This window comes from Centroberyx gerrardi, chromosome 17, assembly GCF_048128805.1.
Source record: "Centroberyx gerrardi isolate f3 chromosome 17, fCenGer3.hap1.cur.20231027, whole genome shotgun sequence".
Lineage (NCBI taxonomy): Eukaryota > Metazoa > Chordata > Actinopteri > Beryciformes > Berycidae > Centroberyx > Centroberyx gerrardi.
The window spans coordinates 6,500,452-6,526,651 of record NC_136013.1 but is presented as its reverse complement, the minus strand read 5'-3'; the positions used below and the strand labels follow the sequence as shown (position 1 = coordinate 6,526,651).

The following is a 26,200-nucleotide window of genomic DNA, read 5'->3' as shown; positions in this document are numbered from 1 at the left end:
TTTCTCTGGTGACTAGCTCGCATCAATAGATCTTCTAATGTACACCCAGTCAGCCAGCAGCTTCATGACTGATGGGACTTTACCTTGCTAATTTATTTCATTATTGTTACCCAGACATGAGGAGAATGGAAAAATGGACTATGCAATATGAGGAATGTCACGTGTGACTGTCGATATGGGACAGGGGACTATTCAAATGTCAGGTTTGTATGAGGATTATATTTGATATCTGAATGTCAGCTGCTGTATGAGCGGAGCCTTTTTCCCATCAGACTGTGTGCTTTATGTCATACTGAGCACTGTTGATTCATTCTGCATGCTATGTGCTGTGTGCCGCTGTTACAGTATCACAGGGGGTTAGACCATCCAGGTCCTCTGAAGCCGGTCATTTACGGATGATATTTATGGATTTGTTGTCAGTGTAAGGCTTCATGCCTGTTCCCTTTAATGGCCATCTTAGCTTCTAATGATGTAATGCAGTGGCATAACGATGCTCTCCATAGCCTTCATTTGTTTGCTCATTGTCCTCTGGCATGTGGAAAGCGGTAAAGGATGTGCTTCACCGATGTCCGCTGTCCACATGAATGTAGCCGTAAAGTCGTTTGTCCATCCATGCGAACATACTGTACCACATAATCACCCACAGTCTGCCCACAGTCATCCAGAAACACACCTACTGCCACCCACCTGCCTCCTGTTGTGGCACGTCATTGCTGCTGTGTCACATATTTTTGTGTAGATTAGTGTTTGTTACCAGGAGCAGGAGGAAATTCACCATAAAGGGACCGTGGGTACAGTTCCTATAGAAAAACTCCAGCGTGTTGAGTGGACTTGTCAGTGTGACTCAGGAGAGGGGCTGAATGTGTCGGCTCTGTTCCCTCTCTATCGAGCTTAGTTCAAAGGTATGCATTGTTTCTGAGGGTCTTATCTCTCTGTCACTCTGCACCCATATTCCCCTTCCCTCCTCTCACAGCCGGGAGAGGATGGAAACTAAGCAATGAGGTCAGACCGACCTTGAAAGGGAGCTCCCTACCAGGCCTCCGAATTTTGTTACCCCCAGGCACCCCACTTAGTTTACCTCTGTAAACCTCCCCGCTGGAACATGGACCGCTCCAGTCCGAGGCAGCCCCACCGCCGCCCCCCCCCACCCCCCCACCCCCCCACCCCCCATCCTTCATATGCCTGCCTTATTTCCCCTGTATCCCCCTCAGGAAGAAGCCCTCAAATCCGTCTGACTGCGTAGCTATTGAGCCATATGTAAAGAGCCAAGGAGGCATTTTGCCATTCGCAAAATGCGAATAGGGGATTATCATGCTCACAGCTGCTTTTATGCATCTCTCGGCATCTTGAGAGTCACCTTGGATTCATATCCTCTGGTTTATGCCTGAGGAGTGTGTGGTGTTCTAACAAAGAAAGAGCGGCAGGGAGAGCGAGAGTCGGAGGATGTCCTAATTAAGGGGAACTCAGAGGGTTTGAACCAGATAATCTTACATAACCTCGTTAGGGAGGACGCAGCCTTTGATACTGAGAAGATGGAAATGACATGCCCTCAGAGACACATCCCCATGGTATGCAAGTAAAGTGTAGTGGCACACCAATCCACTTTATCCAGGGAATGATGAGTGTTATTGTTGCTTTTGTGAGTCCTGCATGGGTATGTACAGTATGTGGTCCTGTGTGGCTCAGTGTGTAAACTGTATAGCACTAACACAGACAGGTTAAGGGGTTCGACTCCCACTGGAGCCAACTATACTGAAAACGCTGCTTTGGATAAAAGTGTTGACTGAATGGAATATGTTTATAGAAGAACATTTCAGCATTTTGTGCAGGTATGACATTAAAGTGGGGTGCAGGTAGTACAGTTTCTTTGATAGCGACAGGCTCATGATCTGACATTTCGTTAACATGACTGTTCTGGGTCTAGTTTGTAAACAATGACACCTATGTGCATTGGCATGCATAGACACACACACACACTCTAGCTCACTTGGCACTCAGACATTTTAAGGGTCACTGGGCGAGTAGGATGTTTTGAAATTGTGTTGCTGCCACTTCTAGTTTTTAACACAACAGTTGTTTTTATAGCACAAGTATTACAAAATTGGTATCAAGTCCTCCATCTTCTGCAGTGTTTAAAAAATGTAAAGTATTTTACTTGGGTAGACCATTTTCAGTTTTCAGCATTCAAACCTCTATTGAAGTGTAGAAGATTTTTTCCCTATAGCTCTCAATATTGATAGCTGCAAACAGGTGAAACTGAAATTGAAAAGTTAGATCCAGGACAAAGAATAAAGAAATATTACCTGGATGCAAGTTTACTTATTCATAGATGTGTTAAAGCAGTATTTTTGGACTAGTTTTTCCAAAAAAATCTAAGAAAGTGGTGCTGAGGTTCCTAGAGAAACCAATGTTGATGGTTGACCATTTATTAACTCATATAGAGCTATTTGCACTTAAAAATGTAAATGTTCTAATAGAAGTGAAATATCACTTTAAGGAAAAGGAGTTCATTTTGAGTCTCTCCAAAGCTCGCTGAAAGAGGATGGTGCTGTGGGGATGGATTAGATCCCTATCAGATTCATGTCAGCTCTACAGTATCTGTGCACACACACACACACACACACACAAAACAAATGCACACACACATGCGCAGATATACACATGTGCATGCGCCTAAAAACACACATACACACGTACATACACACTCACAAGGCTCCAGTAAATGTAGGGCATCTGCCAGGGGTAAGATGAGGTACTGTAGGTATTTTAGAGGCTGGTATAAAGAGACTGATTTTTCCATTCCTGCTGTGAATGGAGCTCATTATGAATTTTATACTCCAATTTTATTAGGAGGACTTTTGGGAAACAGCCTTGAATAGCCCTCACTCTCAGGGAGTGGATTTACACTCAATTTTAACTGTGGAATTGTTGACGGTTGACTTTTTTCCTCATTTTCCTTCTTTATAACCTCCTTATGTGTGGTTCAGCGGTCCCAATCTTGATCATTGTTGTTCATCCATCAAAGCATGCCATAATGGTTATTTTTCCTTTTGTTGAAACTTAGAAACTATTGTTTTATTACATGGACTGTCTAAGCCTATGCTAATGCACAGACATATCAGATTATCATCATATTAGATATTTGAGTCCACTAATTCTCAATCTGTCTATCTGTGATTTCTTTCAGATGACCCTTCCCTGCAATCAATTCACATGAATGATAATATTACTACAGTTACATAACAGATATTGTCCTTGAAAATCAATCCCAAAGAAGGTGACATTGGATTCATGGAGTCACTTGAAACTACTGCAGGGGTGAAAAGCTCCACAGAGGGTCAGGACAGAAATGTTGCACAGAAAAAATGCACAGCAGAGCCAACGGCTGCGCAGACTAAGAGAAGCCCATCCGTCGAGCTGGAGGGCAAGGGGTGGCACCGACAACTGCAAGAAGGTCAGAGCAGAAACACATGTGGTTTCAAAGAAATGTCTGACTCAGGGAAATCACAGCAATTAGAAGATCAGCACTCCCAGCCCCACGCCACAAGCCATCAAGACTATGAGTTGTCTTCATATCCGCTACAGGGGGCGAAGCCGTTTCCCATTGGCAGACAGAAAGCTGTAGGTCACTTGGTTTGCGCTCAGTCCCCAGGCGGCTGTGGATCCGCCTCCCACAGGAAGTCCCCCAGTTTGCCCGAGGTCCTCCAACAGTGTTCCCATTCAGGGATGGATCAGTTATCAGAGACTGTGTGTAAGATGGAACAGAAACCACAAAAGCCTGGGAAGTATGTTTGTGATTATTGTGGAAGGGCATGTGCCAAACCCAGTGTGCTTAAGAAACATATTCGGTCCCACACTGGGGAACGGCCCTATCCCTGTGTCCCCTGCGGATTCTCCTTTAAAACCAAGAGTAATTTATACAAACACAGAAAATCCCATGCTCACTCGGTCAAAGCTGGAACAGTGCCATTCTCAGAACTTGGTTCTTACAATGCCAATACAGACCAGGGGTCTTTTGAAGGGGAAGGAGAGTTATACTCTGATGCTGAGCAAAGCACAGACACGGACGAGGACACTCTCAATGACCCGCTGCTGCTGTTGGACTCTCCAGTTGAGGGATCAGATAACACTGCTGTAAAAGTACTAAATCTCATTGCTCAGAAAAAGGGAGTCACATCGATGTCAGCTCAGGATGGTTCATCCCAGCTCCAAGAAATCAATGCACCTCCTGCTGTTGCTCAGGCTAGCCGTGCAATTCAATCTTGCACCATCAAACAGAGGCTTGCACTCCGGCTCTCCGAGAAAAGAAGCAGCGACTCTGACCAAAATCTCTCCCTCCCTAGTCAGTCCAGCAAGGGCAGCACCGACTCCGGCTACTTCTCGCGCTCTGAGAGTGCCGAGCACCAGACCGGCCCTCCCAATACAAACGCCAAGTCCTATCAAGAAATTATGTTTGGGAAGTGTTACAGGCCGAGCCCTAAACAGGCAACGGCTTTTGTGGCTTGCAGCACGGACTCGAGCGATTACACCGGGAAGCGGTCGGAGAAAGGCGTTTCCCGCGTTTTCACCCAAGAAAAAGACATTGTTGAATCGATTAAAATAAACACAAAGTCATTCACAAGGGAGGAGGTAAAAGAGCCGCAGTTAGACAGCGGCTCTGACATGGGGCCTCTGATCAGGAGCAACTCGATGCCAACATCCTCAGCAGTCTGTCTCAGTATGCCCCAAGCCCTCAGAGGCAGCCACTCTTTTGACGAGAGGACAAGCACCGGGGGCATGAGGAGACTCAGGAGGCAGGCTGCTTTCGAACTCTCTGCACATGACGGACACACAGACACTGACAGCCATGGAAAGATGACTGAGAGTGGCATCTCACCCTCAGGACTGGAAATGGAAAATTACCCCTCTGCGGCGTCTAATATCAGCCATCAGAGACACGCAATGGAGCTGGCAACACGGAAGCGTCGGAAAGAGAAGAGGGAAGAGGAGGATTTACCAGGTCAATATGAGGCCCATCATGAACAGTGTGAGGACATGTTTGACTCAACCAAGGACTATGATTCAAAACAAGTTAGCCAAGGTGCCCTGGGCATTATAGCACTAGCGAAAGGACATTCTCCAAGTATGCAAACGCAGATGGACAGATGTGACATGGAGATATCCATGAGCCCTGAAATTTCTGGTAGAAAAACCTTAGGGAATGTAATTTCTGTTATCCAACACACAAACTCAATAAACAGGCCTCACTCTGAACAGTCAGAATCTTACAAGTATCATGGGCAGAGGCAGGAAAATATTTCATTTCAATCTATGGAGCCGACTGAAACGTACGAGATGGAAAGAAGCGATAGTAGACTAGGCCAGTCATTTCAAATGGGGCCCAAACTAGTGCGACAGCCCAACATACAAGTCCCAGAAATTAGGGTCACAGTAGAGCCTGACAGTCCAGAAAAAGCTCCAGAGGTGCAGGTGAAGGAGCCTGAGAGGCACGTGGAGGAGTTTCAGTGGCCACAAAGGAGCGAAACTTTAGCACAATTCCCCCCGGAAAAGCTCCCTCCAAAGAAGAAAAGGCTACGCTTAGCTGACATTGAGCACTCCTCTGGTGAATCTAGCTTCGAGTCTGCCTGCACCAGTCTCTCCCGCAGTCCGAGCCAAGACAGCAACTTATCTTATAGCTCTACCTTCTCCTTCGACAGGGAGGAGAGCTTTAAGTCGGTCTCCCCGGCCAGGCAGGATGAATTTGGCAAACCGCTAGAGCTCTTAGCTGTGCCGGGAAGCGGGCACTCCCTCTCTGTGCTCAACCAGCGTCAACAACATGAAATGAGACGCTCCTCCTCGGAGCAGGCGCCTTGCAACTTGCGCAAGGAGTTCCCAGAGGTACGCAGCATATCATTTGACTATGGCAGCCTTTCTCCAACATCCAAAGTTAGACACGCGGACATCAGCACTGGCCACTCCGCTGTGAAGGAGAGAAGGAGGGGCAACTTGGTGCGGCAGGAGTCACTGAATATGGACGCTGAATTAACACAAGTCCCATCACATGTGTTTCCACAGTACCTCAGCAACACCCTTCCATTCACTGCAACTGCGCTGCTGCCACAGACTTTGCCAATATTTGCCACTGGGAATACATGCCCCCAGCTGTCCCATCCCAGCCTGTTAGTCCCTGTTAGAATCCAGACTCACGTGCCATCTTATGGTAGCATTACATACACTACTGTATCGCAGATTTTTGACAATCAGTATGACGGTGTTAGCTCCACTACAGTCACCTCTCAGAACCAAATCTCCCGTCTGTCTGGAAATCTTGATTCTCATAACATATTAGGTTACACAAGGACACCTTCGACGCACACCCTCAGTGTCGAAGCCCTCGATTTGTCATCCGCTAAGCTCAAGACAGGCATCCCTCTGTCTCTGACCTCCAGAACTATCTCAACCACTAACGCCTCCAGCGGCGGCGCAAACAAACGCATGCTATCCCCAGCCAGCAGCCTGGACATTTTCATGGAGGTCAAACAGCAAAAACGTGTGAAAGAGGAAAAAATGTTTGGTCAGATTGTGGAGGAGTTGAGCGCCGTGGAGTTGGGGAAATGTAATTTGGCTGAAGAGAAAGGTCACAGGTCAGAGATGCAGGGTACATCCACACCTCACGCTCAGGATGACTCACATAGAAGCAAATTCATCGCACTTCAGCAAAAAGCGACAGAGACCACTGACCATGGCGTTGAATCAGCTATGGAGAGCAGCTCTCTGGAAACCAGCTCCCCGCCGTACTCCATGATATCAGTCAGTGAAGTGAAAGAAGTTGGCATGGAGAAAAGGGTGCAGATGGACATGGTGGCGCAGCTGGTTACTAGTCAAGACATCCTGATCTCAGACGAGCATTCAAGACTGTTATCTCAGTTTCCAAGTCTTCGCACAACGACAGGTGTGAGCTGGTGTTATCTCAACTACACCAAGCCAAGCAGCTCTCACAGCAACGCTCCTTTCTCCTCCGTGTACGCCACCTGGTGTGTGAGTCCCCACAACCCCAACCCCCCCGATCTGAGCACCAGTGCCGCCCTGGCTCTCCTGCGGTCGAAACAGAGGGGAGACAAGGTTATATACACTGTGGCTGCCATGTGTCAGCCTGGCACGGGGAAACTGGTTTCCTCCTTAATCTTATGGAGGCAGACAATGGAACAGGTGAGAAAATGATCCCCTGTCTGTGTAGTTTCTAAAGCATACCACTTCCTCACATGTTCAAAATGTCAGTTTAGCCTTATTTTCAGATTAATAAACATGCATTTATGACATTTTTTAATTGGCTTTGAGTGGTTTTCATAGGCTTTAGTGTCATGAAACTTGCTCTGCCCATAAAGGACCATGCAAAGCTTTTAGTTCAAGCTGCACTAGGCAACTTTGCACCTTGGCACCCAGTGGCAGCGAGAGATAACTGTTTGAATCTTTGATAGTTTGATAGTTTTTGATAGACTTCATTACCCAGAAATAATGTAACATCATGTCAGCAAACTGCAAACTCCAAATGTTTTGGCAGGAGGCTCAGCCATCGTTGGTGAGTCCAGCTCTCTCTGGACGGAGCGCTCTCTCACTGCTGTTTACGAGAAAGTTTTGTATTTCGATTCATCGCTGTCTGTGCGCCAAGATTTCCTGGCAGTGAAAATACCAGACACCAGGATTTCATTTGGGCGAATAGGGTGAATCTATGGTGTCTCAATTAGGGGGGATGGGTCACTCTTCTCTGTTGCAGCCCCAATTTGCAATTTAGGTTTATAAAATGGGTGTATTTTAAAATCTTGCCTAGTGCAGCTTTCAAGAAAAAAACACGAAAATCCACAAAACTGGAGACACAAGCTTTTTCCACAACAGCAGAGTTATGCATGTGTGCAATTCTCACTGTGTAATTGCATGTGTAACATACAGTCTCTTGGAAGCATCACGTTACATTGTCGATATCGCCTGTGCTTAAACTGGATGTTAACAAAATGTTTGTTCATCTGACTCAGCTGCAGAGGAAACCGGAGCTCAAAGAGGTGGACGTCACCTATGGGAAGAAGGTGAAAGACATCAGCTGCCGAGTGAAAACCGCCAAGGAGGAGTGGAAAGAGAGGGAGGCTTCCACAACCCAAACAGTGCCAACACGCATTAAGATCTTCGAGGGAGGGTCAGTCAAGCTATTACTTATCATGATACTTGTCATTTGTCCTGACAGCAAATACAGTAGTTATATTATGATATTCGTGAATGATTTATGAAGGAAGGGCTTGAAGGGCTATGCTATTTTCCCTTTATATGTTTTCAGGACTATTATTTTCTTCATTAGAGGTAAAAAGATTGTATCCATCCCTCAGGTACAAGTCCAACGAAGACTATGTGTATGTCAGAGGTCGAGGCCGGGGGAAATACATTTGTGAGGAGTGCGGTATCCGCTGTAAGAAGCCGAGCATGCTGAAAAAACACATCCGCACCCACACAGACGTGAGACCGTACATCTGCAGGGTCTGCAACTTTGCTTTTAAAACTAAAGGTGGGCATTCCCTAAGTCTTCTACACTAAAATGACCAATGCTGAATCTATGGATGATTATTTATTACTTATTTATGACTTATCCATCTGCAGGAAACCTGACTAAACATATGAAGTCAAAGGCGCACATGAAGAAATGTCTTGAGCTGGGTGTGTCAGTTACAATGGATGACACCGAGATACAGGAGCATGGTAAGATACCGAACTACACTACCACTCAAAAGTTTGGACACATGCATTTTTCTTTATTTTTACTATTTTTCACATTTTAGAATATTAGTAAAGACATCAAAACTATGAAATAACACAAATGGAATTATACAGTGACCAAAAAAGTGTTAAACAAATCAAAACTATCTTATATTTTAGATTCTTTAAAGTAGCCGCCCTTTGCCTTGATGGAAAGGCAAAGGCTTTGGAAAGAAATTCATACATAGGATCAACTTCACTATTTATATTTGTCTAAAAAAACAATTTCAAGCATTTAAGCCTTTAGAGCAGAATGGCATTAAGATAATGAAAAAGCATTCAATCAGGTGTGTCCAAACTTGGTAGTGTATATTGTGAGATTCCTTAATGTTATGCATGCATGAATCAAAGTGTGATCAATTCTGCTAAATTGATGTTTGTCTTCTCATCAATAAAGTAGATGACATCCAGCAAGAGTCCAAGACAGGGGTGGCAGGCACGACCAAACACCAGTTCTCAGATGCGGAGGACTCCGACGGCATGGACGAAGACGTGGACGAAATCGACGAAGACGACGAGGACGACGACGAATACGAGGGCGACTCCACTCCGAAGCTGCGTTCCAGAAGCACGAGTCCTCAGCCGTGCGGAGTCACTTCTCTGTCGGTCACCGCCACCGCCGCCATCCACGGCTGCTCCCTCGCCTCTCTGCCGGGCGTCGAAGGCCGGCACCAGGCCTCCGGCAGGCGGGCCGTCCTCGCGGCGGAGCAGAGAGAGCGGTCCGTGGACGAAGACTCTCTCACTATGCTGTCTCCAGACCAAGGCTGCCTCCTTTTTGACCCTTACTCTTCCTGCCTCCTCTCTCCTGGCTGGGAGTCTCCTATCAGGGAGCCCTCTCCTTCACGCCTGCGTTACCCGTCCCCGAGAAGAGAACTCTCCCCGCGTGGTCGCTCCTCTCCCAGATGGGACACCTCCCCGCTGAGGCCCAGCTCCCCCAACTTCACCCCCATTCAGCACCTCTCCCCGGTCTCCATCGAAAGACCCCTGTCTCCTGGATCGGAGCTGGTGGGAAAGCGAGAGTCGTCAGTGCGAGGCAGGCAGAGGGTCGTGCTGAGGGCCGTTTCGCCGCGCAGGGGCTCGCACCCGCACAGAGGCACCGGCGATAAAACCAGACATCAGGCGAAGATCGACTTGGCTCAACAACACGGCGCCTTTGAAATGGAATTGGTATGTGCCTTGACGGTGTTCTGCACCTTGTTCAATTGCACGTTTATTTTGGATAATTGAATTTGCCGTATTTCTCATGTTTCTGCATTTTTTTCACACTGTAATTTATTTTCATTTGAGGAATTAGCTTGGCGATGTTGAAACCGTTCTGAATGCTGCCAATATGTTGTTCCAGGATCAAAGGAGCAGCTTGGCTCCCAGTCTGCCTAGTGCTGCCAGTTCTCATCACCAGAACATCCTGAGCCACCTCCCACTTCACTCCCAGCAGCAGGCCCAGAGTCTGCTCCCCATGGTTCCTATCGGAGGCATCCAGATGTTGCGCTCCCTGCCTTCCTCCGGCACTGATGTCACCCCCTCCTCGGCGCCGAGCCCCCAGAGCAGCGAGGGCCAGCGGTGCAGCAGCGGGGAGGGGTCTGTCCACGGGCCCGAGGCGGGCGGGGAGGACTTCAGAGGCCAGCAGCAGGACCAGCTGTCCTCCCACCAGGCCGCTCAGCGCTCTCAGGAGAAAAGCCTTGACCCCGGCGTCAGGGACAGCAGACAGGAGGAGAACGTCCAGACCTGCATGAAAGCCATCGCCTCGCTGAAGATCACCACAGAGGAGCCTCACTAAGACCCTCTCTCTCTTTCTCTGTGTTTCTCTGAAGAGATCCAGGAACTGACAGCTCCCGGAGTGCAGCCCCCACCTGCAACCTTGTCATCCTCAGCCCTTCAGGCACATAACCTCATCCTTATCCCATTAGAGGCACTCTAATAACACTTCCTCTGGTCTCGCACATACCCCCGGACAGCCGGTTTTTAAATCTGAGTGGAGATCAAACCTTCGCAGTGAAGAAGCAACGCGCCCGGTCCGATGTGCTCTTTTCTTCAGAGACTTTATGAAATGATTGGATGAGCGGCAGGATGACAGCAGGGTGGAGAACATTGAATCATTATTGGGTGCAGGTGCAATATGGAAAGATATTATGCTAATATGCCTTTGTTTGACATAGTAGTTTGCGTACAATTGCACATAAATTATATTTATGAATTCTGTACAAATGTCCCTAACATATACTCCTTCTTAGATGCATACAAACAGTGTATTTTACGTGTACTTTGAAAATAGACTGTTGTTTAATGTAATCATATCGAGGTGTGATGCAGTAGTGCAGTAAATGAAGACTATTTATAAGGGGGAAAGTATGTGTACTATAAAACAGTCTGACCAAATTTTAAGTAGACGCTTCTTGTGCGGTTTGGTGCTTCTGATCAAGCGGCAAGGGTCTGTGCCTTTATTTTGCTTTAATCATTTTGTTTTCAAAAGCTTGTTGAATAAGGAAAAACGTTGAGGTACTTTATTCAGAGCTGTCAGACGTGGAGTGTCGTCGTCGGAGAGTTCGCTCAAAGGAAAGCTTTCGATTCGTTCGGCCGGTTTCGCTGATAGACGCAGCTTGATTTATGTAAACCAATCTTAAAATGTTTCTTATGTTGCATTTTTCTTAATGTTGTGGTTTTTATCTTGATAAAATGCATGGGATTTGCTATTGCACAAAAATAGAGGAAGTTAATATGTAATTATGTATACTGTAAGATGTATTTATATATTAGAACGTAAGCACTTATTGATACTGGTAAATATTTGACTACTATTTATATGGTATATCTGTACTTATGCAGCAGTGATGCAGTTATGCAGTGAGCCACGCTGGCATTGCTTTTGATCTCATGTCTTTGCTTTTACTAAACAGACAGCTTTTTTTTCTCTTATACAGACGACCATAAGCATTTCATGAGTTTTGACGATGCACTTTCATCCTTTCATCTTTGATAACTAACTGACTAGGTCAGTGGGGGAGGAGTAAAACATATTATGTTCTATTGTGAGTTGAAACATTCCAGTTATTTTCAAGTTTCAAGTTTCTCATTGTGTGAAACGTTGCACACAAATTCAAGGGGCTACGATGATCAGTCGATAGTACATTTTCCTGCATTTCAAGTGTAACTGGATAAATCATTATCACTTACTGTAAGTAGGCTAATACTAAAGTATTGATGTTAACGAGCGTGAGTTGGTCGACTATTACTGTGCTTCAGCTCAAAATGTAATTAATCATTCACCAAATGCATTATTTCTTCTCTGTATATATACGTGTATTTTTATGATTTCAAACTATTTTTGCAGTGTTGAATTCTGAAAACTTTTTATGTGGATTGTTTATATCTCTTTAAGAGGTAAAATGTCTGCAATTGACGTAATGGAGGTTTTATGGAGGAGAAAATAGCACAGTGTTGATCGCTAACACCGTGTGTGTCATCTTTTAAAAAAAAAAAGTGTATTCACATCTTCAAGTGGTTATGTTACCAGTTTGAGAATGGATTTCAAAATCAGAAAACACTTTGTTCACTCATGTTTACATAAAAAAAAAAAAAATTTACAGGTGCACTGCTTTAATTTTGTGTTTTCTTTATTAAGAGACTATGATTTCATGGTTATGTAATTTTATTTGTTGTGATACTGGTGCAGAATGTTCATAAAATGTGAAGGGAAAGCGAAGCCTTTTATTTGCTTTTGCATATGTATTCAGATTGTGTTTGTGTTTTGTTTTATTGTGTATCCATATTTACTGAACTGCATTGTGCCTCTCATGTCTAAGAAATTCCCTGTAAAAACACAGAGGACAAATCATTTACCTCTCAGCTAAGATTTTGAGGAAAAAACCTCAGTAGCCAATCCCTTGTTTAGCTATTTGCATCAAAACTGGATAGTCAGGATGGAGTGCCTCTTTTATGCTATGGGGAATTTATTGTTTGGTGCTCTACTTTTTAAGATTAAATTCAAAATTGTTTTAAAAGAATATACTTCTAACCCAAGAATGTGTGTTGCAGCTTATTTCACGCTTCCTCTCTCTTCCGTGTCTTTTAACTCTACTTTTCAAAATGGCTTCCACACCTTTCCCCTTGCCTAATTCACAGTTGTTTAAATTAGAGCTCACAAGGAAAGCTTCTCAGATGAAATCATTCCCATTTTATCTTGGAGGCAGGCGGGGGGGGGGGGGGGGGGAGAGATCTCCAGAGTGAAAAATTCAAGAGACTCATACCAGTGACATCCTCTGGTGAAAAATGATTACTGCAGTCATAACATGGAACAAGAAAATAAATGAATGCTTCCAAAAATAGTTTATCACCTTGTGGATAATATTCAACCATTTGAGGTCTTTTTTGTCTGCATCGAATTCGGCATAACCGCATAATTCCTACTGTGTATTGGTTACAAGCAAGCGGCACACGCAGTATACTGTACTGTAAGTAAATACTGCGTGTGTTAAGCATACATTAAGCAAGGAAATGACTGTAACTCTAATCACACAGTGCATTAAACTGCCTCCTTTCACGCTGCTCAGGGCCGGGGAGGAGGGCTGTGCTAATTCTGGCCAATCAGAGAGACAGTCCATTTTTTTCTCTCCTTCTCAGTGACTAGGCCTGTCAGGCCCATTTGTTAGAATAATTATATGGCTGTTAACAGCATCCCAGCTTAAAATAAAATTAGTACTGGGTTGGTTTAAAGCAGCAGAGGCATCGCATAAAATGGCCGCTTAAGATGTTACCAGGCAAGGTGTTATAATAAAGATAAAACAGTTTGTGAACTCTTGCACTACACACATTTCTCCACTTACTCACACAGCTACTATATGTTACTGTATGCTATAATATGGGGTAATTTCCTGGTAGTTTCACAAGCAGAGGAGGAGATATGTAGGTGTTTTAGTGGTGTGTCCTGGACAGAGACAAAGACAGGCAGAGACAGGCAGAGACAGGCAGAGACAGACAGAGACATATCTCAATCCCCTCTCTCTCTCTTGTTAGAGTGAGCTGTGCTCCTCTAGTTTATTTTGAGGTGGTCTTATCACAGCTGTTGTATCTGTGGTGGCAGCCTGTCCGAGCCCCTCGCCACTCTTCCTGTTCCCCTCTAGCCCTTGGTCCTGGTAAGACCCTGTTTGCTCATTACCCTGCTTGTTCAGAGACATTTACCTTGAAATAATATAAAAAAATAAATAGAGTAATCAGTAATGCTATGCTTTACATGGTTTCCGAACCTATTCTTATTCTTTAAATGTATTTAATTGCTTGCTTGTTTTGGAATGAATTTGGTTGTTTTCTTCTATAATTCTGAAGCTTGCCAAGTTTGGTAGATTAGAAATAAGATAGCAGTTGAATTCGGTGTAACTTGCCTATGTCTTTGTGTGAAAGTGCTCAGGGAGGATAATTGTCTCTAGGAATAGACACAACATTGTCCTTTTTAATAATGGCTTGATTTCTCTGGGAATGCACCGCCGGTATTGGTTCCTTGAACAGCGTGAAGAAATCAATCATGGTTTCACTTGCCTGTTTCTTTATAGTTTTTTTTATTTATAGTTGAATTTCCATTTGAATAGCTAACCGTCTTCTTTTAAAATATTGAATATAGATGGGGTCTGTTATGCAACATTGATTTTTATTGACTATTAATAGTTGGAAAGTGCAGCTATTGTGCACACAACCACTGACATTGACATCAATAAGAGTGGATTAGAAATAAATAAATAACTTGCCCATATTAAGAAGTTCCTAAAATAGACTGTGGGTCTGGAACAGGTGCCATGCGCTCTGCTTGTGAAAGCAGGGAGTGTGAAGGCTGCACAGGCAGACTAATTTTATGCACATAAACGGGCTCCGGCTATGAGCCTCCAGAAAAACAAGCGGCAAACAGGCTCTGAGATTCTCATATACTGAGGTTTTATTGAACATATCGCTTATTTCCAATCTGCATGGCACACCGATGAGCCTTGAAATGACTTTGATTGGTGCTGATTGGTGGTGAATGGTGTGTTCAGATTTTTGCCTAAAAGGGGATTCAAAAGTAGACATTTTCCTTAAGCATCTCCAAATTTTTCTCAGTTGTCTCATGAGTTTAGAGTAATGAGCTCTCAAGATCAAGGAAAAATGCAATCCTATGACATTATTGCACTGTATTGCTTGAAATGCTTCAAAGAAAATTCGATGTGTATTATGGAGCGCCAACAAACAACTACAATTATGAAAAAAGGTTCTACTGTTGTCGACTGAGCTGCTTCACTGCAGGAATTAAGCATTCAGGAGTTAGTAAGTGCCTTGCTCGAAGGCACCATGGTGGCACATGGTGACTGTGTCTCATCCACTTCCCCTGTCCATGTTTTCCCAGTATATTTGGGGATTCAAACTGGCGAACTTCCAGTCACAAATCCATTCTTCTAAACTTCAGGCTACCTCTGCCATCGAGCAGATCAAGGAGCTGCTTACATCCTGTCACATGGGTTTGCTTGAAAAAATCTTAACAAGTCATTTAGTCTATTATTGAGTCCTAAAATTGTATTGTCACTTATTTTCTCAAAATAAGTGAAAAAATCTGCTAATGGGGTTAGATCATTTCACTTGTTTCCAATGCAAATGAATTTGTTCCAAGAATCTGTGTCATTTTCTTGATAGTAGTGCAGTGATCTGCCTTATTCTGACTTGTTTCAAGATACTGACACTCATTTCTAAAAAAATCCTGAAAAAAGTGAAACTACATTGCAAACAAGTGGAGTTATCTCACCTCATTGGCAGAATTGTTCTCTTGGTTTAAGAAAAATAAGATTTGAAGGCTGAATATGAGACTAAATGACTTGTTAAGATGGACGTTTTTTTTTAACATGTCAGAGTGCATCATGAGGGACTAACCCTTTGGACAACAATATCAGCATGAGGTGAAACAGACAATTTTGTTCTCAGGTCCATCACAAAAACCGCCTGCTTTCCTCTCAGTCCTAGCTCAGAATAATGGAGGCTTGTCAGGAGAGCAGCCCGGTGCCGGTGGGTCCCCAGGCGGAGCCGGCCGAGGGTCGGCACATTGACCTGACAGAAGACCTGGGCCAGCAGCTGGAGGACATCATTAGCACCTACCAGGCCGCTGAGATTCCCGCTGAGCCAGAGGACGGCGAGGAGGTCACAGCCGTCAAAGAGGCAGACACCCGCAAGGACCAGAAACTGGAGAAGAAGATGCTCAAAAACCTAGGTGTTTTTTCTTTTTTTTTAATAATGTTTTATCGATTTTGGTCGAGGTGGGTTTGATTCAGCACTGTCAGCACAAGTCGAAGTTGTACTGAAACCGATAGGTGTGTAAGCAGAGCTGTAATGTGTGTGAGTGCATCCATCCGCAACAGACTTGCAGGTGAAATAGTATTTCCAAATACCTTTTTTATGGCTTGGGTTTCAGTTACTTCCGTGCCAAATTGGTGGAGATATTTTTCATATGGGACATTTAACTTAAGCGTTGCAAAAAATCTTTATCTTAACAAGTCATTTAGTCTGTTATTGACTCCTAAAATCGTAATTTTCTTAAAATAAGTGAAAAAATCTGCCAGTGTGGTTAGATTTCACTTGTTTCCAATACAAATCAATTTGTTTAAAGAATTTTGTAGAATGAAGAGTCATTTTCTTGATAGCAGTGCAGTGATCTGCCTTATTCTGACAAAATATTGACACTCATTTCTAGAAAATGACTGAAATAAGTGAAACTACATTGGAAACAATGGAAACAATCTCACCTCACTGCCAGAATTTTTCTCTTGGTTTAATTAAGAATAAAATAAGATCTGATGGCTGAATGACTTGTTAAAATTGACTTTTTTTTTTTTGCAGTGAGACAATCTCAGATGGGCATTCCAAAGTCATTTTAGCATACTTACTTGACACTATCTTTATAATCTACTTATCCATGTGTGGTGAACCCCACCCGCCTGGTACTCTAAGGAGTTTAAAACAAACTAAGCTCAAAATTGTGAATTATTTGACCGAGGTCCGATGTTTAACATGTGTGACATTCTCTGTGTGCTGGATATTCAGGGAAGGAGGCCATGCTTTTGATGCAAAGTTTGAACAAACTCGGCACTCCAGAACAGAAACTGGAAGCCATCATCAAGAAGCATGCTGAGCTGGTGAGTGGAAGACATGTCAGATACATGTAAAAGTAACAAAAAATGAAAGGAAAGGTGCTGGGAAGTGGTTAGGTACGTCTTCGCCCATGTGTGTATTGGTGTGTGTGTGGACTAGTACATGTGTTTTTGTAGCTGGAGGAGCATCGGAGCGATCAGAAGCAGCTGAAGGTTCTGCAGAAGAAGTTGTTCCAGGTGATGAAGGAGAAGGACCAGCTGCAGAGTGAACACAGCCGGGCCGTCCTGGCTCGCAGTAAACTGGAGGGGCTGTGCCGAGAGCTGCAGAGGCACAACAAGACCCTAAAGGTACCTCACTTCTTCTGCAGGATCCTGTGACTTCTGCTCTTATGTTCTGCAAAAACATTGTTATATAGTCATTGGTAACACTTTACAATAAGGGTACATTAATTAAGGGTTAGTTAATGCTTAATAAGCATTAACTAACCCTTAATTAACAGTTAACTAATGTGTCTGGTAATCATTTACTAATGGTGTTCATGTTAACTAAGGTATTAATTTATTTAATTAATGCTTATTAAACATTAACTAACCCTTATTAAACATTAACTAACCCTTAATTAATGTACCCTCATTGTAAAGTGTTACCAGTCATTCCTGAGGGCTCATCACAAATGTGTTCAATTAAATTTATAACATTTGGTTTTGTTGATTCATGTGGACATGGATTATCTATAATTGTTAATAATTTGAGGTAGTATTATTCATTTCAAGGGCTTAAAGCTGCATTAGACAATCACTTCCCACCAGCGATCATACCCGACACCTGACTGTCATCTGGGCAAATAGGTTGAATCTACATCATCTCTTAGGGGGGATGGCACACTCTTCTCTGCTGCAGCCCCACTATGTGACTTAAGCTGATATGTTTGTTGTATTTTTACATAAAAATCTTGCCTAGTGCAGCTTTAAGCATTGGTTGGCACATGGGATGCTGCAGTACTCTGAAACTGCCTTGTTTATTGCTCAGGCTTTAATTGCAAATGCATTTTGTACAAGTTCCACTGCATCCAGTTGTTTTGGGTTCTAACATCCATCATGTGAATGCAGGAGGAAACCCTCCAGAGATGCAGGGAGGACGACCTCAAGAGGAAGGAGATCACCACCCACTTCCAGGGAACGCTCAGTGAAATTCAGGCCCAGATCGAGGAACACAGCAACCGCAACACCAAGCTCTGCCAGGAGAACAGCGCCTTGGCAGAGAAACTGAAGGGGCTCATTTCACAATACGACCAGAGAGAGGCGGTATGGGCTCCTGCCACACATTGAGCAGACATGGGTTCAAAATATAACATGCAAATAATTCTTAGGCTTTGATTTAACCTGCTTGGAGGTGTAGATCAGGTAGATGCTGTTGTTACACAGGACAATACACTACAATCACAGGAAAGTATTTGAAAGGGAATTTAGTATGTTTGTCTGTGATTCACATCCAACCTGACAACTTACCTGACCCGCCTGAATTGTACTTATGTACACTACCAGTCAAAAGTTCGCACACACCACATTTTTCTTTATTTTTGCATTTTTAGACTAATAGTAAAGACATCAAACCTATGAAATAACACAAACGGAATCATGCAGTGACCAAAAAAGTGTTAAACAAATCAAAACTATCTTATATTTTGTATTCTTTAAAGTAGCTGCCCTTTGCCTTGGAAAAAAGTCCTACATATGCATCAACTTCACTATTTATAATGGTCTAAGAAACAAATTTCAAGCATTTAAGCATAAGCCTTTATTTATTTTAGCTTTAAAACAGCTTTAAGATAATGAAAAACATAGTACATTCAATCAGGTGTGTCCAAACTTTTGACTGGTAGTGTAAAGCACACACATCTGGTACTCCATGCAGGTTAAAACAAATGAATTATTTGCAAATACCATTTGGACCAGGTCTTACATTGATTGGTTACAGTATTTGACATAGCAAATGTTGCCTATAATAACAAACATTTACCTAGCTGAAGCCCAAGTTATGAAACACCATTGGCTGTGAAAATGACTCATAAATTCATTCATTCATGTGAATGTCTTTCAGAACCTGGAAAAGGTCTTCAAGCACCGAGATCTGAAAGAAAAGTTGCTGGAAACCAAACTTGCACAGGCAAACCTGTTCCTGAAGGAGGCGGAGGACAAGCGCAAGCTAGAAAAAGAGCATGTAAGTTTGGTGTTTCACATTTGTTGAGCGCTACAGGCATTTTAATATCGCATTTGCAATTCTAATCTCTCAATGCTCAAAATCACGGAAAATTTCAATATTCCACAGCTGCTAAAACAGACTGCGGAGTCTAAATTGCAAGTGAAGGTCATGAAGGAGCAAGAAATCGATATGAAGGCCCAGGTACAGTAAGAGGGCATCATGGACAAAATTGTTAGTCATTTTTTTCTACCTGCCTACAGGCATAATGTTTTTTTTCCACCATTTCTCTTCAGCTCGTTGTGTACTCCGAGAAGTTTGATGAATTCCAGGGAACAGTATCAAAGAGTAATGGAGTGTATGCAAGCTTCAAACAAGACATGGACAAGGTAAGAGCTGCTGCTCTCTCATGCATCCACTGCAGAATATTGGAAGAAATTACCCTTATATTACTAAAATAACATCATTCACTGAGTTTCACAGCCATAAATTAGATTATTTATTTAGTTGCAGATATAAAAATGATAAGAAAAAAAAAACAAAACTGAAATAAGACAACAAAATGTACATAGTGTTGCAGATGAGATTTTAAAAAATCCCAAGGGGCTTTCAAAGGAAACAAAGAACCGAAAGAAGGGAAATCAACACTCTCAAAAACATATCTTGGTTGATTTATTTGACATGTTTCAAATAATAAATATACAGCTTGGCAAACTCTTTTTTTTGGTTCTTAAATTAAGCCGAAACACCAGAGAAGCCTTATTTTATGTCTATTTTCTTACCCATATGGACTTTCTTGTCATCTTGACAAACAAACTACAGTACATAATCCTACATTTCATTTTGGTAGCTATTTTTAGAAGTGGCTTTGATTGTGAATGGCGTAACACATGGTGTATTTTGTGTGTTGTAGATGTCCAAGAAGATGAAGAAGCTGGAGAAGGAGTGCATGTCATGGAAGAGTCGCTTTGACGGCTGCAACAGGGCTCTCGTTGACATGGTGGCAGATGTAAGAAACAGTTTTTCAGCCATTCATAAACTATACGGTCCTGTACAGCTCAATATGTAGAGGGCAGCAACAGGGTTTGTTTCCCACACATGCTCTGCTAAAAATGTGCTTTGGATCCAAAATGACATACATTAGATATTTACAATTTTACTGATATGTTCTATACATTTCCTTCCAGAAAACACTGAAGGAGAAGGAGTTTGAGCTTTTCACCATTAAAAACCAGAAGCTGGAGAAGCTGTGCAGGGCTTTGCAGGAGGAGAGGAAGAGTCTTTTTCAGAAGGTGCAGGAGGCCGGCGGTCATGTGGATGTCAACACATCTGAGCCAGCGGAGAAGGGGGGCCCTGAGGTGCCGGAGACCCCCGCTGAGGAACCTAAAACGGATCAGGCCGCCCCTCCCGCCGCAGCCCCCTCTGTGGCCCCCCCTGAGACCCCGACAGCCACTCCCACCGTCCAGACTCCACTGACCAAGGAACTGGCCAAGCTGAAATCTGAGCAGGCCCGACTGCAAGAGATCGCCGCTTCTTTTACAATCTCTCATGTTATACCTGCAGAGCTGCTTTCCCAAGACACGAGTGTTAGCCAATCACACGGACTCACTGAGGACGCCCAGGACCCAGAGGAGCAGCACACAGAGGAGAGCAGCGGCGAACAAACCCAGGAAGTCTCCGTCCCGGCGAACGGCGTCGATCACGAAGCCGAGGCGGACGGATCCCAAGAACAGAGAGATTTGGAAATGGAGTCAGTTGATTAATGTGGAAACTACTGTGAAAACATTGTCATCGAAACTGATTCATATGAGATTCATAGCAATAAAGAGAAATGTTGGCCTGGTGTTCAGTCTCTGCTCCTGATATGTCAAGTGCAAAACAACCAATGATTAAAAAAAAGGGTTAAAGACTTGTTTTATATCTTCCAGCAACAGGCCGACATCCTTTCCCTCACTCCCCACCTATAGACCAAGAGGCCAAGCCAAATGATGCATCTAAATGCATCAAATCCCTTGTGTCTAGTCCCAAAAGGTCAAAACATCTATGCTCTCATCACCCTATCATGGGCCAGACAGACTGAATTAGCCTTTACCCAAACACACAGCTGCTGAAATGCTTATTCGTTCGTTCATGTCTGCTGGAAAAGAGAGATAAGTCACTAGGTGAGATATTGACCCAATTAATCAAAATATTATTTGCACTCAATTATAAAATACTGGAGGGAAGATCAGATTAAATTGAAATAATTCATTCTGTATGATGATGGCGATATCAGGAACGAACCAAATCCTATCCATTTTCATTTCCATTCCTAGTTAAAAACCTGCAAAGAACTGTAAATTACTGGTTACTGGTTTAAATTATTGGATAAACTGGTTTCAAAACTAGTTAGAAGACATATTTGCCTTTTAGTTTGAGCTACAACATTAAATTTGAGACTATTGATTGTTTCCAGCAGCTGCCCAGGATGGACTTCGAGAGAAAGCAGAGGTTGTTTCTACACGGCGTGCTGATAAGAAGTTGAATGTCTCATGTAATTATCACAGATCTTTGCTCAAACAAAGAAATGGCTGAGGGAGTGGACCAAACTACACTTTCTTGTGTGAAAGCTCTTATTACTTTTGTTGAAAATGGAAAAGCTCTGCTGGACCTCGCCATGAAGGAGAGCAAGGAAGGTAGGTTGCATTTTGCAGACAGGCCGGACAAGTGCACATAAAAATAGACACTATGTTCAACAGTTGGCAAGCAATTTATGGCCGGCCATGTGTGGAGAGCAGCAGTCCTGTCAATCATTAAACGTGAAAAATGAGCCCAAACACACTGCTGTTCGGTAACTTTTTCACGCAGTAACATGTATTTTATCTCACAGGCTCTCTTGAGGAATTCATCAGGAAGAAAATCCGCATTGAGCAAAATCAGTCACTGTTGGGTCTGATTGAAGCTGGTGCAGCTTTATACAGAAGGTTTTCAGCAGTAACCCCATCAATACCCTACAACTGATAAAGCTTTTTTATCATTTAATTAAAAGACCTACTGTAAAATTATTATGTAAAATATATTTTAGTAAATACAATCTGGATGTATGAGCTTTCATAGCAGTGACACAGATTCAGTTTGACAGTGTTAGGCATGCAGAGAGGAATTGTTTACTTCTCTTTTTTCACTTCACAGTCTGTCTGTTAAGAGGAAAAGGGATGCAGAGGACATATGGAGAAAAGGCTTTCAGTAAGAACAAATAAAAACAATATTTCTCCTCTAAAGTATGGCAAATGCTTGCATCTATTAGCATTTGCCACCAAAACTTCCAAGCTTAATTTCTGGGTACAAATACAAATGACTGATGACTGACAAGACATCATTTTTTAATCAATGTAATAAATTATTAGACATGCAGTAGGTCACCAAACTATCTTGCACAGATGCTTCGAGGAAACATTGGTCCTTAATTCTCCCCTGATGTGATTTTTTTTTAGTTTATTTAATTATTTTTATGGCTTCCAATTACATTTCAGGCAATTTTGCTTTATTGTTTAGCTCTCCATTATAATGCTAAAAACTAGAGAGGATCACATTTGGTTTCATTTCACCTTGCCAAAATTCAATCTGCTGAGAGACCCCTAATAGGGCAAAAGTAAGCCTCCATGTGCACACATTCATTTTATTCAGCAAATAGCATGATGTCACACTCACAGGCCCCGTGACCTTTGAACTAAACACCCATAAAAGCTGTTGTTGCACGACTTCTGCAGGTGTGCTGCGTTGCGGGATGCTGTGGAAGACTTTCTGCAGTTGGAAGTGAGTTATTGAACATTGTCAGTATTAAAAACATTCTCAACAAGGTCATTCCCGGCATGTTTTTATATTTATTGATTGTACCGGATTTAAAACAGGTGCAGTGGGATGCCTTCCTGCAGCATTTGGATGATGAGTTACATCTGAGTGCTAAAATACTGGACCAGGGCCAGCAGGCAAGATGGATTTCACCAGACACACCGCTCCTTAATGCCAGGACCGGAGAGTGAGTTTCATTAGGCTTAGTAACTCAAAAAATCATTATAACCTATATTGTAAACCATAACTACAACACCTGCACTATACAAGCTTGTTATTGGGCCTGGCCTGTTTCTCTCTGTTTGGCAGAACATTGACGCTGGAGAAATACCTTGGGAAAGGTGAAAAGATTCTGCTGGTGTTAATCCGTCAGTTCTCCTGTCTTCTCTGCCGTCTCCATCTGAAACATCTGGAGACCAATCAGGTAAGCACCAGATATGGGCCAGTATTTGCAAATAATTTTTTAGCGTTTGTTTTTGTTTGTTTTGACCTGCTCAGAGTGGTTTGCTATGAGCACCAGATCATTTAGACTATCACAAGAACATTTTTAAAGGCAATATGATACACTTCTCTGTGCCAATTAGATACTGTATGAATTAGCTACTTATTTACTTACCTTTTTATATACTCTACCAGTCAAACGTTTGGACACACCTGATTGAATGTACTATGTTTTTCATTCTCTTAAAGCCATTTTGATCTGAAGGCTTATGCTTAAATGCTTGAAATGTGTTTCTTAGATAAATATAAATAGTAAAGTTGATGCCTATGTATGAATTTCTTTCCAAAGCCTTTGCCTTTCCATCAAGGCAAAGGGCAGCTACTTTAAAGAATCTAAAATATAAGATAGTTTTGATTTGTTTAACACTTTTTTGGTCACTGCATAATTCCATTTGTGTTATTTCATAGTTTTGAGGTCTTTACTATTATTCTAAAATGTGAAAAATAGTAAAAATAAAGAAAAATGCGTGTGTCCAAACTTTTCACTAATAGTGTATATATTTGAAATGCATTTTTTAAATTTGTTTTGCAGAGATCCCTGGATGCACATTCAATACGAGTGGTGGTCGTGTCGTTTGGCTGTCAGGAGGGAGCTTCACACTGGCTGCAGGAGACCGGCTGTCAGTATGACATGCTGCTGGACCCACACAGACAGGTGAGGGTCCAATACCAGAAGGCAATGCAGATTCTAATTCATAGTTTTCCTGGTGGTAATAAATATTGTTTTGGGGATTGCAGATATACAGTATATTTGGCCTGGGAGCATCTCTGAAGAAAGTGTTAAACTTCAGCAACATGCTCCTCTATGCTGAATATGTGGTGGACAATATGGAGTTCCCAAGAGGGCTTCCATCTGTTGAAGATGACATGTTCCAGGTAAAATAAAGCTTACAGCTTTGAGTACTAACAGAGAAGTTGGGGTCAGTGTTAGGCAAGAGGTTAGAGAGGGAGGCTTGTGACTGGGAAACTGGCGGCTTGAATCCCAGGACCAGCTGGGAAATACGGAAGAGAATTTGGGCTACATGTGAAAAATGTATTTGTTCTGAAATTAATGTCAGAATTCTGAGAATAATGTCAGAATTCTGAGAATAATGTCAGAATTCTGAATTTAATCTCAGAAAGTCAAGTCAGAATCCTGAGATGAAAGTCAGAATTCTGAGAATAAAGTCAGAATTCTAACCTCAGAATTCTGATTTATTTGAGTTTTATTTGAGAATTCTTTGTTCTCAGAATTTCTCAAAATTCTGACTTTAATCTCATAACTCAAATACATTTTTCATGTGGCCCTAATCCTCTTCCATAGAGGATTTTCGTAAAGTATGAGCGGGAAGAACACAGGTGTAAATTTGTGTAACTGTATGAATTTGAAGCAGGGCTTTGCTCAAAAAGAGCATGTGCGCTCAGACAATTTATCCTGGATAAGTAAAGGTTTTATTAAAAAACATAAAATGTCAATGTACACTCAAATACCCACTCGCCTAAAATTGGGTTTTTAAATTTGTTTTTGTTTTTAAATGTAATACGTTCATCACTCCACGCCTTTTTTGAGTGGTCATTTCAATTTTTACATGTACGGAGAAAAAAAAGGATATTAAGATTTATTTCTAATTAATTTGTTGATTTCATTTTCCATGTATGTTTCAGCTGGGAGGAGACTTTGTTTTGGATGAACATGGGAGGGTGCTGTTTTCTCACTGCTGTCAGAGTCCCATAGACCGACCCTCAGTGGAGGACATACTAGCTGCATGATGAAGGTTAAATACCTTCAATATAGATGAATAAAAGAAAATAGAAACATCAGATGAGACATTTTCTGTACCAAGGTTAGGACCAGAGTGGCAACACTGGCATTGAGCTTTAAGGAACAGAAGTTTAATTGAAATGTTTCATTACAAAATACTATATAAGCAATTTGGAAAATAAAAAGGCAACCTTTTTACTCAAAGCACAGATGATCATCTAAAATGTTACTATACCATAAAGTGACTTTTACTTTCATGCCAGCAATCATTTTGTCTGAGTAGGTTTTACATTTTTTCAAGTGATGAATTTCTCACTTTGGAATGAAACTTTGATTAAAAAAAAATATAAATCTTTAATTAAAATTGGTTGTGATTGTCGTCACAATTGTAAAACTATATTGCATCAAAATTCTGTGTAGAGCATGGTCGTTTGGTTATAACATTCAGTTATGTACTGTCGGTTCATGATTACCCGTCACCGGAGTAAATCATTTCTCTTTGGTTTACATTGTAGTCAGTATGCAGTTTATAGCTCAACATAATCATACAGCCATGTTTGGAAAGTTGCCAGTGACACTCCTCTTTTGGCTGCCCTATACAGTACATGCAGCGATCTATTGATGAATCACAACTGACTTATCAGCAAGGTAGCAAATGAATCTTATCAATGTCTAATATCAGCACCTTAAAACCGTATGAAAATACTAAGATGCTATGTCATTTATTTTTAATATCTAGGCTACAATTACCATATAGCTTCCTGTATAACTGACCAGCAAAAGCTTTCTAGTAAAAGATGAAGGGCGGCACACTGTCACAGCACCTTGTTAACATGGTACTCTCTCTAATATGACCAGAAGAAATTCAAATTGATATCACATCCATTGTATATGAATTGAATCCCCACTGAGAAGCTGTTTATACATGTCATTGTGCAGTATTATCAACAATGTGTGTTCACTATAAGGTCTTTTACATCCCTCTGTGAAGCACCTTGAGTTACATTTTCTCTACGAACTGAGTTCTATAAATAAATATGGATATATAACTGCAAT

General features: G+C 42.3%; 3 protein-coding genes across 3 annotated transcripts; all 3 read left to right on the top strand.

The window, feature by feature from the left end:
- The first annotated feature begins 148 nt into the window (after positions 1-148).
- Positions 149-10,703, top strand: hivep2b (HIVEP zinc finger 2b). The gene is made up of 7 exons (XM_071896368.2): positions 149-203; positions 3,236-7,188; positions 8,010-8,167; positions 8,355-8,530; positions 8,623-8,721; positions 9,176-9,945; positions 10,121-10,703. Exons 2-7 carry the CDS (start codon positions 3,292-3,294, stop codon positions 10,553-10,555), a joined length of 5,535 nt encoding a protein of 1,844 aa, XP_071752469.1. The 5' UTR covers positions 149-203; positions 3,236-3,291; the 3' UTR covers positions 10,556-10,703.
- A 3,140-nt stretch (positions 10,704-13,843) lies between these two features.
- On the top strand, positions 13,844-20,916 carry txlnbb (taxilin beta b). Its single transcript, XM_071896283.2, has 10 exons — positions 13,844-13,907; positions 15,745-15,994; positions 16,825-16,916; positions 17,049-17,219; positions 17,982-18,176; positions 18,973-19,092; positions 19,201-19,275; positions 19,368-19,460; positions 19,985-20,080; positions 20,259-20,916. Exons 2-10 carry the CDS (start codon positions 15,760-15,762, stop codon positions 20,832-20,834), a joined length of 1,653 nt encoding a protein of 550 aa, XP_071752384.2. The 5' UTR covers positions 13,844-13,907; positions 15,745-15,759; the 3' UTR covers positions 20,835-20,916.
- An 811-nt stretch (positions 20,917-21,727) lies between these two features.
- On the top strand, positions 21,728-25,152 carry LOC139909697 (prostamide/prostaglandin F synthase-like). The gene is made up of 8 exons (XM_071896896.1): positions 21,728-21,746; positions 21,941-22,034; positions 22,821-22,866; positions 22,962-23,089; positions 23,212-23,326; positions 23,936-24,058; positions 24,142-24,279; positions 25,048-25,152. Exons 1-8 carry the CDS (start codon positions 21,728-21,730, stop codon positions 25,150-25,152), a joined length of 768 nt encoding a protein of 255 aa, XP_071752997.1.
- Positions 25,153-26,200: the final 1,048 nt, after the last annotated feature.

Coding starts and splice junctions, on each gene's coding strand:
- txlnbb (XM_071896283.2), top strand. CDS start 15,760: ATGGAGGCTTGTCAGGAGAGCAGCCCGGTGCCGGTGGGTCCCCAGGCG. Junction 16,917..17,048: donor TCAAGAAGCATGCTGAGCTG/GTGAGTGGAAGA, acceptor GTGTTTTTGTAG/CTGGAGGAGCATCGGAGCGA. Junction 17,220..17,981: donor GGCACAACAAGACCCTAAAG/GTACCTCACTTC, acceptor ATGTGAATGCAG/GAGGAAACCCTCCAGAGATG.
- hivep2b (XM_071896368.2), top strand. CDS start 3,292: ATGGAGTCACTTGAAACTACTGCAGGGGTGAAAAGCTCCACAGAGGGT. Junction 8,722..9,175: donor CACCGAGATACAGGAGCATG/GTAAGATACCGA, acceptor TCATCAATAAAG/TAGATGACATCCAGCAAGAG. Junction 9,946..10,120: donor GCGCCTTTGAAATGGAATTG/GTATGTGCCTTG, acceptor ATGTTGTTCCAG/GATCAAAGGAGCAGCTTGGC.
- LOC139909697 (XM_071896896.1), top strand. Junction 22,867..22,961: donor AAGACTTTCTGCAGTTGGAA/GTGAGTTATTGA, acceptor GATTTAAAACAG/GTGCAGTGGGATGCCTTCCT. Junction 23,327..23,935: donor AACATCTGGAGACCAATCAG/GTAAGCACCAGA, acceptor TTTGTTTTGCAG/AGATCCCTGGATGCACATTC.